The 14,111-nt window shown below is 20.8% G+C and overlaps 1 protein-coding gene across 5 annotated transcripts in view; it reads right to left on the minus strand.

Moving 5' to 3' along the window:
* LOC123266486 (protein fem-1 homolog CG6966) overlaps nt 1-11,480 on the minus strand; it is a 30,155-nt gene extending 18,675 nt beyond the window's left edge. The window contains exons 1-5 of one of the 5 annotated variants that reach the window (XM_044730734.1): nt 11,272-11,480; nt 10,711-10,726; nt 10,536-10,679; nt 872-1,031; nt 167-367 (exon numbers count right to left, since the gene is read on the minus strand). In XM_044730734.1, coding sequence (XP_044586669.1) covers nt 167-367; nt 872-1,031; nt 10,536-10,595 — 421 coding nt within the window. In that variant the 5' untranslated portion in view covers nt 10,596-10,679; nt 10,711-10,726; nt 11,272-11,480. Of the gene's footprint in view, nt 1-166; nt 368-871; nt 1,032-1,120; nt 1,181-10,535; nt 10,727-10,953; nt 11,206-11,271 lie in introns of those variants that run through there. The other 4 variants (XM_044730735.1, XM_044730732.1, XM_044730733.1 and 1 more) reach the window with 4 other exon arrangements.
* Between the last annotated feature and the right edge of the window lie 2,631 nt (nt 11,481-14,111).

Below are 14,111 nucleotides of genomic sequence, written 5' to 3' on the forward strand. Positions count from 1 at the left end.
AAAATGCATGTGGGTACTCAAATGAAAGCTCTTGATGAGTGTAACACCGGGATGAGCTTATATCTTTAAAATCGTCAATATTTAAGAAAGTACAGTGCAATTTAACAAAAATCATTATTTAATAAAGTAAAATTTCATCTATTTAAACTGTAAGTTAATAGTTTACCTGCGCCGTGCTGAACAAGAAATTTAACTATTTCAAAATGCCCATCAAAACAGGCAGCTCGAAGTGGAGTTGAGTTTGTTTTAGTTGTGGCATTTAATTTGGCCCCTCGCTTTACCAGTAATTTTACTAAAGCCAAGTGTCCTGCGGCTGCAGCACACCAAAGTGGAGGAGCTCCTTCAATTGTTTCTCCATCAAATACCACTGAAATAATTAATGAAAAATTAATAATAATTTGAGAAATTAATATTAATGAATATTATTTCAATTTGAGAAATTAATATTAATTAATATCTATGAAAAATTAATAATAATAACAACAACAACAACAACAACAACAACAATAATAATAATAATAATTTGAGAATTTTTTAAATTATTGCTCACAGATTGAAAATATAATAAAATTTATAATTTTTTTTTGTAAAAAAATCAAATTTTCTATCATATAAAAAAGTTCTCTTATTATTATTTTTTTTAACTGTAATATTTAACCCAGAATTTAAAATTTTAACTTAAAAAAAATAATTTGTTTATTTATGTAAAAAAATTTTAAGGTCAACAATTTTTTAATACCCAATAATTAAATTTCTAACGTTAAATTTACGACTTTAGAGAAACAACTGTTGTCTTATATTACATATTTTAGTAGAGAACAATTATTATTTTATTAGTCATCAATAGTAATAAACAAAAAATAATTATTACCAGATCCCGGTTGTTCGACATCAGCACCGCACTTTTCAATAAGATATTCAGCAACGTCATAGTGACCATTTCTACAAGCCATCACTAGTGGCGTTGCTCCATGAGTTTTAGCACTCACTAATTGCTCTAGGTCATGTTTTTCTCTGTCATCCAGGAATACCTGCAATAATAAAAAATTATTATAATTATTAAAACAAAAAATTTCTGTTAAAATAAAATATAATTTAAATTTTTCTAAAATTAACTTACACTAGATATCAAACCCGTGGTGATTATTTTATAAAAATTCAACATAAAATTATTAATTTTTTATAAAAAGAAAATTTTTTTTTAATTCAAACATTGACCAGAAAATAGACAAAAAATTCTGCGCTAAGAATAGTCTTTACTCGTCTTTTTACAATTTGACTCACTGGTGAACAAAATAAAAAAAAAGTCCTCGCTCAACGTCACGAGAATAAATAATTTAAATAAATTTTTTTTCAAGGTAATTCTATTAATTAAAAATTAACATTTTTTATTTTTTATTTATAAAAAAAAATTTTTTTAATTTTTAACTTAGATTTTTACAATTTTTTTAATTAAATAAATTAATCAATAAATTTTTTAATAAAAAAAAAAATTTTTTTCTAACACTAAATTTAATTAAAAAAAATTTTTTTAATTATATTTAAACACTTATAATTTTTTTTTTTATCAAATATAAACACTTAAAAATTTTTTTTTGCATTAAATTGAAACAATTAAATTTTTTTTACATCAAAAATTTGAATAAAAAAATTTTTAAATTAAATTTAAACACTTAAAAAATTTTTTTTAACAATAAAAATTTGAATAAAAAATTTTTTTAATAAATTAATTTGTCTAAATTAAATTTTTTATTTTTAACAGCTTAGACTCTTAAAATCTTTTTAATTAAATAAATTAAACAACTAATTTTAAATTATTAAATTAAAAAAAAATTTTTTAATTAAATTTTAACACTTAAGAAATTTTTTTTACATTAAATTAAAATAAATAAATTATTTTTGCAATAAAATTTAAATAAAAAAATTTTTAAATTAAATTTAAACACTTCAAAAAATTTTTATCAATAAAAATTTAAATAAAAAACAAATTTGTTTAAATTAAATTTTCAATTTTTAACAGCTTAAACTCTTACAATTTTATTTAATTAAATAAATTAATCGATTAATTTTAAATCAATAAATAAAAAAATTTTTTTTACAGTAAATTTAATTTAAAAAAGAAATTTTTAATTAAATTTAAACACAGAATTTTTTTTTATCCAATATAAACACTGAAAATTTGTTTTTGTATTAAATTTGAATAAATATAAATTTTTTTTACGACAAAAATGTCAGTAAAAAAATTTTTTAATCAAATTAGAACACTTTAAAAATTTTCTTTACTTTAAATTTAATTTTTTTAGCAGTAAAAAAATTTTTAAATAAAATTTAAACACTCAACAATTGTTAAAAAATTTTTTCTAAGAAGAAAATAAGCCGGCTAAACTACCAAAGAATTGTAAACTTATTCACGTCGTCTGGTTTGTGTATTCGTCTCTGACTACACCTTTACCTTAGCATTACCCTCTACCTTGCAGCTCATTTTATTTTATTTACTTCCTTTTTTTTTTCTCTTACTCATCCTCCACCTTTTCCACCACCTCCTGCTTCCATCCTCTGCCATTAGGCAGTTAACACCGTTTGTTATCTTTTTCTTCCACGAGGTCCCATAACCACGGTCCAACGGGACCGTTATATTAACGAATAATTGACATAGGATTCCAAACTTTGTGATGAAAAAAATTCAGATGAATTTAAGAAGGGGAATCTTTGCCCCGAATTCGTTGCCCACTCTCTTTCACTCACCCACTTTTTTAAATTTCGTTAGAAATTTTTTAAAGCTTACTTTACATTTTTTGCACATTAATTTAATATAAAAGAGCCATTTATTGACAGTGGCCTAATTAATTGACACTTGCAATTTTATTTTAATTAAAAAAATAAAATGTTCTCAAAAAATCAATTATCTTAAAATTTATAATTTAAAAATTATATTTGTTAATTTGTTTTATTAAATTTAAATAAAACTGCAAGTGTCAACAACTGGATTTTTTATATTTTTAAAATTTTTGCTGAAGGGTTCAAAAGGCAAAATTAATAGACTTTTTTTTTATAGGAAATTTAATTCTCTATAAAAAAGGTTTTTTATTATTTTTTTGTATTTTCAATATTTAAGTCAAAAAAAAGAATTTTAAACTTTTTAAAATTACGGACAAGTCCTCAAACTTGAATTTTGAATTAAAAATTCAAATTTTGGAAAAAAAAGTTCTCTTAACATTTTCATATTTTCAATATTTTAATTAAAAACTAAGTTTTAAACTGTTAAAAATTAAGGACAAGTCCTCAAACTTAAATTTTGAATTAAAAATTCAAATTTTGGAAAAAAAGTTCTTATAAAATTTTCATATTTTCAATATATTAATCAAAAACTAAGTTTTTAACTTTTAAAAATTACGGACAAGTCCCCAAACTTGAATTTTGAATTAAAAATTCAAATTTTGGAAAAAAAAGTTCTGTTATAACATTTTCATATTTTGAATATTCTAATAAAAAACTAAATTTTAAACTTTTAAAAATTAAGGACAAGTCCTCAAACTTGAATTTTGAATTAAGAATTCAAATTTTGGAAAAAAAAGTTCTCTTAACATTTTCATATTTTCAATATTTTAATTAAAAACTAAGTTTTAAACTTTTAAAAATTAAGGACAAGTCCTCAAACTTGAATTTTGAATTAAGAATTCAAATTTTGGAAAAAAAGTTCTTATATATTTATTCATATTTTCAATATTTTAATCAAAAACTAAATTTTTAACTTTTAAAAATTACGGACAAGTCCTCAAACTTGAATTTTGAATTAAAAATTCAAATTTTGGAAAAAAAGTTCTTATAAGATTTTCATATTTTCAATATTTTAATTAAAAACTAAGTTCTAAACTCTTAAAAATTAAGGACAAGTCCTCAAACTTGAATTTTGAATTAAAAATTCAAATTTTGGAAAAAAAGTTCTTATAAGATTTTCATATTTTCAATATTTTAATCAAAAACTAAGTTTTAAACTTTTAAAAATTAAGGACAAGTCCTCAAACTTGAATTTTGAATTAAAGATTCAAATTTTGAAAAAATCATGAGTTAGAGCAAAATTGATGAGGTCCTTTTTATAGGATATTAAATTCTCTATAAAAAAAGGTCTCATTATTTCTTTTTATTTTCAATATTTAAGCTAAATATTAGCAATTTATACTTTTTAAAACTACGGACAAGTCCTCAAATTTGAAATTTGAATTAAAAATTTAAATTAAAAAAAAAGAATTAGAGATAGAGCAAATTTGACAAGAGCCTTTGTTGTAGAAAATAAAATTCTCTGTAAAAATGGTCTCTTATAATTTTTTTATGTCCTCAAACTTGAATTTTGAATTACAAATTCAAATTTCGGAAAATTAATTATATGGAGCAAAATTAATAAGGACCTTTTTTATAGGATATTAAATTCTCTATAAGAAAGGTCGCATTTTTTTTTTAATTTCAATATTTAAGCCAAAAAAAACAATTTAAACTTTTTAAAATTAAGGACAAGTCCTCAAACTTGAATTTTGAATTAAAAATTCAAATTTTGGAAAAAGAATTAGAGGTAGAGCAAAATTGATAAAATCTTTTTTTGTAGAGAATTTAATTGTTTATAAAAAAGGACTTTTATAATTTTGTTATCCTCAATATTTAACCAACAATTTTAAATTCAAACTTAACCATCCGGAATTTTAAAAAACAAACCGTTTTACATTCACAATAATTAAAATACATTATAAAAACAATAACTCACACGTGTAAAATTAATTTCAGCCAACAAATCCATTGATTTAAAAAAGGAATAATAAATATCTCCAAGCACATTTGATAATTTAAAATCAGCGATCCTTATTGACGTGTATAGTAAATAAAAAGAGAAAATTTAAAAGATACAAGTACTGCTACCCCTTTCATCCATAATCTAGCAATCAACTCGAGATGTTTAGACCATGGTGGGAGTGAATCGAATTATCTTTTGTGAAAGTATACTCATATTATAAAAGTTTAATTATTATTAAATTCTAAAAATTTTATTTAATTTAAAAAAAAATTTTTTTTCTTAATTTTTAACAATTTTCTTTCTTTTAAAAATTAAAAAAAATTTATTTTTTTTTATTTTTCCAACTTTATATTTAAAAAAACAATTTTTTCAATTTATAAAAATTAAATTAAATTTTTTTTTTAAATTAAAAATTTTTTTTTTAAATTAAAAATTTTTTTTTGAAAATTAAAAAAAATTTTATTTTTTAATTTTTTCAATTTTTTTTCATTAGAAAAAAAAATCAAAAAATTAATAAAAATTAAAAAAAATTTTTTCTAAAATTTTTTTAATAAAAAAAAATCAATTGAACTTTTGTATAAAAAAATACACAGCTTTCTAATTGTCTTCCTGATCAGATCGACTCTTACTTTATGTAACTAATTTTTTATCTCAATAAAAAAAAAAAAATTGATATTATAACATTATATCCAGTTTCATTATTTAGAATTATTATAATTATTTATGTCTAGACTTATAATTACTATTGCGCAAATATTATTCAATCGATAATTGTTATTAAGTGGAATATTTTTTTTTTTTTATTAGAATTAGAATTAAAATTAGTTGTTTAAAAGTAAAAAAATAAATAAAATTAAGTACAGAGAATTGGAGTGTAATTAATAAATAAATAAAGAAATATAGACCGGTAGTTACAAAATAGTCTAGATAATTAAAAATAAATATTAAATAATCTTAATTAATATGCACAAGTTATAAATATTAATTATGAGAATGTTTACGATTACTTAACAAGTCTTCAGACAATGGAGTGTATATTTTTTTTTTATTTTTTTCGTTTAAAATTTGTGTCACAAAAAATTTTAAATATATTATTATTACTTTTAAATAAAAAATTTAAAGCTTGAATTTTTGAGTTAAAATTTAAAATTATGGGTCAAATATTGAAAATAAAAAAATTATACCTTTTTTATAGAAAATTTTATTTCCTACAAAATCAATTTTGTTCTATCTTTGATCATTTTTTCAAAATTTCAATTTTTAGTTCAAAAATTGAGTTTCAAATTTTATTTATAGTTTTTAAAAATTAAAAGTACTTTTTAGGGCTTAAATATTAAAAATATCAAAAAATTATAAAAAACTTTTTTTTTTTTAATTGAATTTTTTATTAAAAAAGGTTCTTATCAATTTTATCCTATTTTTGATCCATTAAAATTAATTTAGCAGATATTTGATTATTTTTAACGAAAAAAATTTTTAAAAATTGACGTAGAAATTTAAGAAAATAAAAAATGCAATTTTTTAAAAATAATTTTTTGGAAAAAAATTTATTTGTTAAAAAAAATTAAAAAATGGTCAAGTGATTGCTAACTTTAATGTCATCTCTGATCTTTTTGTCAAAATTTGAATTTTTAGTTAAAAAACTTATTTGTAGTTTTTAAAAATTTAAATTACTGATTTTGGGTAAAATATTAAAAATATTAAAAATATATCACATCTTTTTTATAGAGAATTAAATTTCTTATAAAAAAGGTGCTTATCAATTTTTCCCTTTTTTTTTTTAGCCAAAATTTGAATTTTGAAGTAAAAAATAAACTTATAGAACTTTTCCTTAGTTTTCAAAAGTTTAAAATTTTATTTTTGGTTAAAATATTGAAAATAAAAAAATTATAAGATAAATTTTTTATTGAGGATTTAATTCTCTATAAAAAAAAGTCCTTATCAATTTTTTCTTGTTTTTAATCCTCGGGCTAGAATTTAAAAAATTCTCAAATTTCTAATAATACTAAAGTTAGCCGACGTTTTTAATTTTTTAATTTTTTTTTAATAATTAAATTAGAACAAAATATTTTTTAAAAATTGCACTTCTAATTTTTCAAGTTTTTTACAAATGAAATTTTTTTGTAATAATTTTTTCAACAAAAAAATATTCTAAAATTTTTAGATGGCTAACTTAATTTTCATAAATTTCCACCTCAAAACTTTTTACTTGAAAATATTTCATTAAAAAAATTATAAAATTTAAAAAAATGATTGTGTAAAATTCAAATGAAATATTTTTTATCATTCCTAGTGAATCAGTATATATATATAAATATCAAATGTGGTAATAAATATAAATTAGTTGTACAAGGTCAGTGTAGAATTTTTTTAAAAAGGTCAAAAGTCTCGAAGAATATAAATATAAAAATGATTAACATTTTAGGCCTAATAAATTCAATTCTTAACTTTGCACAATTGCTTAAAAATATATTAGAGTTTTTTTTTATACCCAAGAAATTATTTCTTACCCAAACTATAAATATTTAATGAATTTCACACTCAATCCGTTTTTATTTATTTATTAAAATTTATTGCTTGGACTCAATTTGATCATTACAATCAACATGATAACTTATTCGAATTTAACGTGCGTGACTAAATAAATTAGTTTGAATTTATTCGAGTAAAAATGAAAATAAATTTTGGAAAAAGAATACAATATTTACAATGATTAATAATAAAATTTTTTTTGTACCTCGCAATTAAATAACAATTAATAATTCAGAGTATTAAATAATGTAATAGTATTAATTGATGTCACGACCTGAATAATACTCAGTACACATAATTTGAATAACAAAACTAAATTATTTAATCAATCAATAGAAGTTAATTTCAATGAGAAAATAATAATAATAAAAAAAACTTTTTTTTTCATTAAATCAATCGTAATTATGAGAAAAGTAATCATGAAAGCGATAAATTTATGCACGACTCGATGAATATCAGATAAAAATTTATCTTAACAATTATTTTTCAAAATTTACTCAAAGAAAAAATTTTTTTTAATTTACTTTTAATTTTTTATATAATTTACTTGTAAAAAAATTTTTTTTTTTAAATTTACGTTTAGTAAATTTACATTAAGTAAATTTTTTTATTCCAATTTATACTTAATTCAAACAAAATTTACATTGAATAAATTTAAACAAAAATTTTCGTCAAATATTATTTTCCAAAATTTACATTAAGTAAATTTTTTTTTGAATTTACACTAGATTAAAGAAAATTTACATTGAAAAAATTTACATTAAGTAAATTGTTCTTTAAATTTACATTAAGTAAACTTTTCTTTAAATTTACATTAAGTAATTTTTTTTTCAATTTACACTAAATTAAAACAAAAATAAACATTAAAAAAATTTAACAAAAATTTACATCAAATAATTTTTTCCAAAATTTACATTACGTAAATTTTCTTTAAATTTAGATTAAGTAAATTTTTCTTTAAAAACTAATTTTTTTTTTTAAATTTACAATAAGTAAATTTTTTTTTCAATTTACACTAAGGTTAAAGCGACGTTAAATAAATAACAAAAAAAAAAAAAAAAATTTACACTAAATTAAAAAAATGTAAATTGAATAAATTTATTCAAAAATTTACCTCAAAAAAAATATTTTTTTCGAATTTACACTAAATTAAAAAAAAATTTACATTGAGAAAATTAAAAAAAAAATTTACATTAAGTGAATTTCTTTTAAATTTACATCGAATAAATTTTTCTTTAAAAAGTAAATTTTTCTTTAAATTTACAATAAGTAATTTTTTTTTCAATTTACACTAAATTAAAAAAAATTTTAATTGAATAAATTTAAACAAAAATTTACATCAAATATTTTTTTCCAAAATTTACATCAAGTAAATTTTCCTTTAAATTTACACTAAATAAATTTTTCTTTAAATTTACACTAATTAAAAAAAAATGTAAATTGACTAAATTTAACCAAAAATTTTCTTCCAAAATTGACCTTAAAAAATTTACATTAAGTAAATTGTTCTTTAAATTTACATTAAGTAAACTTTTCTTTAAATTTACATTAAGTAATTTTTTTCAATTTACACTAAATTAAAACAAAAATAAACATTAAAAAAATTTAACAAAAATTTACATCAAATAATTTTTTCCAAAATTTACATTACGTAAATTTTCTTTAAATTTAGATTAAGTAAATTTTTCTTTAAAAACTAATTTTTTTTTTTAAATTTACAATAAGTAAATTTTTTTTTCAATTTACACTAAGGTTAAAGCGACGTTAAATAAATAACAAAAAAAAAAAAAAAAATTTACACTAAATTAAAAAAATGTAAATTGAATAAATTTATTCAAAAATTTACCTCAAAAAAAATATTTTTTTCGAATTTACACTAAATTAAAAAAAAATTTACATTGAGAAAATTAAAAAAAAAATTTACATTAAGTGAATTTCTTTTAAATTTACATCGAATAAATTTTTCTTTAAAAAGTAAATTTTTCTTTAAATTTACAATAAGTAATTTTTTTTTCAATTTACACTAAATTAAAAAAAATTTTAATTGAATAAATTTAAACAAAAATTTACATCAAATATTTTTTTCCAAAATTTACATCAAGTAAATTTTCCTTTAAATTTACACTAAATAAATTTTTCTTTAAATTTACACTAATTAAAAAAAAATGTAAATTGACTAAATTTAACCAAAAATTTTCTTCCAAAATTGACCTTAAAAAAATTTACATTAAGTAAATTTTTCTTTAAATTTACAATAAGTAAATTTTTTTTTCAATTTACACTAAGTTAAAAAAATGTAAATTGAATAAATTTATTCAAAAATTTACCTCAAAAAAATTATTTTTTTCCAAAATTTACATTAAGTAAATTTTTTTCGAATTTACACTAAATTAAAAAAAAAATTTACATTGAAAAAATTTAAACAAAAATTTACATTAAGGAAATTTTTCCAAAATTTACATTAAGTAAATTTCTTTTTAAATTTACATTAAGTAAATTTTTCTTTAAAAAGTGAATTTTTCTTTAAATTTACAATAAATAAATTTTTTTTTCAATTTACACTAAATTAAAAAAAATTTTAATTAAATAAATTTAAACAAAAATTTACATCAAATATTTTTTTCCAAAATTTACATTAAGTAAATTTTCCTTCAAATTTACACTAAATAATTTTTTCTTTAAATTTACATTAATTTAAAAAAAATGTAAATTGACTAAATTTAACCAAAAATTTTCTTCCAAAATTGACATTAAAAAATTTTTTTAAAAAATTTACATTAAGTAAATTTTTCTTTAAAAAGTAAATTTTCCTTTAAATTTACAATAAATAAATTTTTTTTTCAATTTACACTAAATTAAAAAAAATTTTAATTAAATAAATTTAAACAAAAATTTACATCAAATATTTTTTTCCAAAATTTACATTAAGTAAATTTTCCTTCAAATTTACACAAAACAATTTTTTCTTCAAATTTACATTAATTAAAAAAAAATTTTAATTGACTAAATTTAACCAAAAATTCCTTCCAAAATTGACATTAAAAATTTTTTTTTTTTAAATTTACATTAAAAACACTCCAAAAAAAAAACTTGTAAATAAAACTTCCCAATGATTCACTGATGACGTCAATAGGTAAATGAACCCCAACAATATTTTTATCATATAAAAAAAACTCCAAACTAATATTACTAATAAATAAAAAAAAAAAATATTTATTACCTTGAGCCTTCTAAGTCGGCCATCTCTTGCAGCGTTGTACACCGCACTTTTAATATCCATTTTTTTTTCATAACCACCTCACCAAATCTTAAATAATAATTCCTCCAGGATTAAAGATTAATATAGGTTATCTGCCATGAAGCAGAAGCTGCAGGAGTAGAGAGCTGCTGGAGCACTAGCACCTGAATTACCTGGACAGACAAAGTAAAAAATAAAAAAAAGCACTAATTTAAAAAAAAATTGGCATGCAAGATTTCTTTGTCTCGAGCCCAGGTCTTCACTTTTTATTATTTCAACACTGCTTTATTTAATATCACTGATTATTAACAATAAGAATATTGTCATATATTTTATTTATTTATTAAAACACTTGATAATTATTTAATATAATTTTTATTTTTATTTTTCAAGTACTTACTTTTATTTAAAAAAATTTATCAATACTAGACACTGAAGATAAATAAAATAAATGTAAATCTAAAAAATAAAGATGTGAATTCGATGGTAGCTGTGTTATTACTGTGTTGTGAAACAGATTGAGTAGTTTGTGATGTTAATGGTATGCAAGTGCGTATATAGGTACATTGCGGTACATGCAATACTCTACTATAGCATTATTATATATCAGTGAACAGAAAAATAGAAATAATGAGAGAACACTAATGTAATGTAATGAATTTAATTAATTGATTTGTGAATTGTGAATGTATGTATATGTATTATTATGATACTTAACTGTTAAAACAGCTGGTGATTGGTCAGGTGGGATTCGTCATGGTCCTTCTCGTCGACAGTCGGAACTTTATGCTCTGAGTTTTATTTTCAGTCTCTCTAGTTCTATTCTTCTCTTTGTCTAGATTATTTTGCTTCTTTATTTGTCTGTTGGTACAGTCACACATATGTTATTATTATCCGAACAAAAAAAGTTTCCCTGATAGCCACAGTTTCAGACCAACCAACCCTGATAGCCACGCTTTGAGTAAAATAACCTGCACTGGCGGGATTTTAGCCAAGTCGTTTCAAAGTTCACTTAAAGTCACTCACTGCAGAATCCTAATATAAATCCTAATATAAAATTGAGATCCTAATATAAAATTGAGATGAAATGTATGTGGCATCAAACTATTCGTAACGTGATTGGTCGAATATATCATAAGCATGAAAATATATGCAAATGCTATAGTCAGGCGCGCTTGCGCGCGCAAATTAAATTCTAGTTCTAGTCCCATAATAAAATTGAGATGAAATGTATGTGAAACCAATTTATTCGTGATGTGATTGGTTGAAAATATTTATTCTCATTCTGATTGGTTGAAAGTGAATATAATATACATAAATGACACATAAATATATCATGAAAATAAATATGAGGCGCGTCTTGCGCGCGCAAATTTGAATTCTAGTCCCATAATAAAATTGAGATGAAATGTATGTGAAACCAATCTATTCGTGATGTGATTGGTCAAATATATCATATGCATGAAAATATATGCAAACTGTATAGTCAAGGCGCGCGCTTGCGCGCAAATTCAAATTCTAGTCCTGTATTGAATCTGTAGTGAAGTTGGTTAGGAAATTCAAATAAACCTACGCCGACATCTGAACTAAAGCTGTTGACAAGTTTTTATTTGCAGAAGGTTAGCTAAAAGTTGTAATGAGATTTGCGTAAAAATAATGTCAAGTTAGACTGTAACATTTTTATCAATTTTAACAAATTTATACATTTTAACAAATTTATTAATTTCAAGTAGATTAAGGAGGTCCTTTCGCCGCCAATGTAAAATAAAAAATATTAGATTATGAGTAAATTTAATTTTTTTCTAATAGTTAAGGTCCTTATTTATCTTATAATGAGGTTTAAATTATACTTTACCGGACATATTTTTGAAAAAATAAAATTTTTAAATGTTAGTATTTGTTCAGAGTCTTACGAGAAAATCAGACGTTTGCAGTATTTCTCGAATTATACTATCAGTCATGGATTAGATGAAGTAAAAAAAAACTAAAAATCAGATTTTCGAAATATTCAGGTTTCTTTTTTTGCAATAAAATATATCAGTTACCGAGATATTTATTGAGAAATTAATATTTAAAAATCACAAAAAATTCTCAAGTTACCTACAATAAAATGGAGTCAAAAGATTTGGCAACGTTGCGTAGCGCGCGAGCTTCAGACCATTCAATAAATTCAAACTAAACTTTAACGCGCTTATGTTTTTCATGCATACTTATTAGTTAATTTATTGTTAACAAATTTTCATAATTCATAATTGAAAAATAAAACAATACTTAAAAATTACTAGCATTCCTGCCATGAGACATTAGAATGTTATGGTTTTGTGACTAAACATTTTTAATTAATTTATTTATTTACACTGACTGCAAAAAGTTAAACGCGGTTAAGGTTATATTGTGCAAATAAAAATGTAAACAACCGAAATAAAGCGTTGCCAAATCACGGACAGGTTACTAAAAGCTGATTTGCAACAGTCAAATTAATTTTTGTATTTAACTATTTTTTTTTTAATTTTCAAAATTTCAACGATTAATGCCTCATATACTATTTATTTTTTAATTTTAGGAATTTTTATGGGTTTTGTATTTTCATTTATTGAAAATTTACTACTACAGTTGTTATGACTCAACTGGAGCGAAAGGACTTCCTTAATTATTATAATTGAATATAATTAATTAATATCAGTAAAATAAAGCATAAATTACTGTTATATTATAAAATTTAGGAACAAGAAGTACCGTAGAATTGAATAAAATTTTGCAACCTCAAAATACTTTAATGTCACTATTAGTTTTATGACATTAAAGTTAGCAGTCCCTTGATTATTTTTTAATTTTATTTAATAAATAAATTTTTTCTGAAAACTTATTTTTAAAAATTTGCATTTATAATTTTTTAAAATTTCTAGGGTAAGTGTGGGTATTACTGCAGTTTTTTTCGTAAGTCTCACTTCGAAAGCATTTTTATAAAATTTTCTCAAGATTATTGCTTTCCTGGACTTGCCTCGACTTCTTATGTTTTGGTTTATAACTTTTGATTTTTTATATATCTTGCTGCGCATGCGGAAGAAAATAGTATATTACACACCTAGGGAAGTAAAATAAGAAATGTCTCAGATCACATGTAATTGTTGGCCGAGGCGAAGCCGAGGTCAACAAACATGTGATCTGAGGCTTTCTTATTTACTTCCCGTGGAGTGTATACTATTTTTTTGCTCGACGAAGGCAGGAAGCGGCAACTTCGCTTAGCGCAGCGGGCCGAAAGTTGACGCTTTCTGCCCGTCGAGCAAAAATTACTTGTATTTTATGAAAAGAAAAAATTACTCGCCGCTTTCGTGGGAAAAATTTTTTCTGCGCATGCGCAGAAAATAAATGCGCAAAAGTTCTGCGCAGTTTTGGCGGGAAAATTTAAAAACTAAAAAAATTTTTTAGTTTTTAAAAAAAATTTTATTATATTTTTTTTATTTGTAGGGTAAGTGTAAGTATTACTAGAGTTTTTTTCGTAAGTCTCACTTCGAAAGCATTTTTATAAAATTTTCTCAAGATAATAATAACTTTTTT

Source organism: Cotesia glomerata, linkage group LG6 (genome assembly GCF_020080835.1).
Source record: "Cotesia glomerata isolate CgM1 linkage group LG6, MPM_Cglom_v2.3, whole genome shotgun sequence".
Taxonomy (NCBI): Eukaryota; Metazoa; Arthropoda; class Insecta; order Hymenoptera; family Braconidae; genus Cotesia; species Cotesia glomerata.